Genomic DNA, 1,460 nt, shown 5'->3' on the forward strand with positions numbered 1-1,460 from the left:
AAAAAAAAAGACCCAGAAGCACAATAAAACAATATATTGAAGGCGTCTAAGAAGTGGGGGCGAAGAGGACCAATTGGCAGCATTCGAGTATCCCACGAGGATATAACGCATATTCATGCTGCAGCGGACTCTCACACGCCTCACCGGCTGCGTGGCGCAGCTTCCGGGCTGCGTGCCGCTGCGCGAGAGTGACCCGGAGATGCACGCACTCCTCCGGGCGGAGCTGCACCGCCAGTGCCGCGGTCTGGAGCTCATCGCCTCGGAGAACTTCACCTCGCGCGCGGTGATGGAGTGCCTCGGCTCGGTGCTTACGAACAAGTACGCGGAGGGCCTTCCGGGGAAGCGGTACTACGGCGGCACGGAGGTGGTGGACGCGGTGGAGAACTTGTGCCGCCGTCGCGCCCTCGCCGCATTCCGCCTCGACGCCGATGAGTGGGGCGTCAACGTGCAGCCATACAGTGGGTCGCCGGCCAACTTCGAAGTGTACGCGGGACTGTTGCAGCCGCACGACCGCATCATGGGCCTAGACCTCCCCGCCGGCGGACACCTCACGCACGGCTACTACACCACCCACCGCCGCATCTCTGCGAGCTCCGTTTTCTTCGAGTCGCTGCCGTACAGCATCACACCGACCGGTGTGGTCGACTACGACGGTCTGCGGCGCACGGCGGAGGTGTACAAGCCGAAGCTTATTATCGCCGGCGGATCTGCGTATCCGCTCGACTGGGACTATGCGCGCTACCGCGAGACATGCGACGCTGTGGGGGCGCTCCTCATGGTGGACATGGCGCACTTCTCGGGACTGGTGGCGGCGCAGGAGCACAACAACCCCTTCGCCTACGCCGACATTGTGACGTCGACGACGCACAAGACGCTGCGTGGGCCACGCTCTGGCCTCATATTCTTCAGGAAGCATGTGAAGCGGGGGAAAGAGGAGATACATATGGAGGAGCGCATCAACAACGCGGTGTTCCCGATGCTGCAGGGCGGACCCCACATGCACCAAATCGCTGCGGTGGCAACGCAACTAAAAGAGGTCACCACACCCGCCTTCAAGGAATATATTGTGCGAGTGAAGCAGAACGCCAAAGTACTGGGGAAGGGCCTCATGGATGGTGGACACGCGTTGGTATGCAACGGCACGGAGAACCACCTGCTGCTGTGGGACCTGCGACCGCACGGCATCACCGGGTCAAAGGTGGAGAAACTACTGGACGAGGTGCGCATCACCGTCAACAAGAACACCATCTCGGGCGATAAGAGCGCCTTAACGCCTGGCGGAGTGAGGCTTGGAACGCCCGCACTCACCACACGCAACCTTAATGAGAGCGACTTTACACAAGTTGCGCAGTTTCTCATTCGTGCGGTGGATATTGGCAAGCGGCTGCAAAAGGATGTCGCGTCATCGAAGATGGTGGATTTCCTGAATGCGTGCAAAACCGACGCAGAGGTCGCGCGCC

The 1,460-nt window shown here is 60.8% G+C and overlaps 1 protein-coding gene across 1 annotated transcript; it reads right to left on the minus strand.

Annotated features, from left to right (window-relative positions):
• Positions 1-523: 523 nt before the first annotated feature.
• Positions 524-916, minus strand: DQ04_20271000 (hypothetical protein; the record flags this gene model as incomplete). The annotated part of the gene is made up of 1 exon (XM_009317913.1): positions 524-916. One exon carries the CDS (start codon positions 914-916, stop codon positions 524-526), a length of 393 nt encoding a protein of 130 aa, XP_009316188.1.
• Positions 917-1,460: the final 544 nt, after the last annotated feature.

The sequence above is a fragment of the Trypanosoma grayi genome, assembly GCF_000691245.1.
Source record: "Trypanosoma grayi strain ANR4 Tgr_2027_V1, whole genome shotgun sequence".
Taxonomy (NCBI): domain Eukaryota; phylum Euglenozoa; class Kinetoplastea; order Trypanosomatida; family Trypanosomatidae; genus Trypanosoma; species Trypanosoma grayi.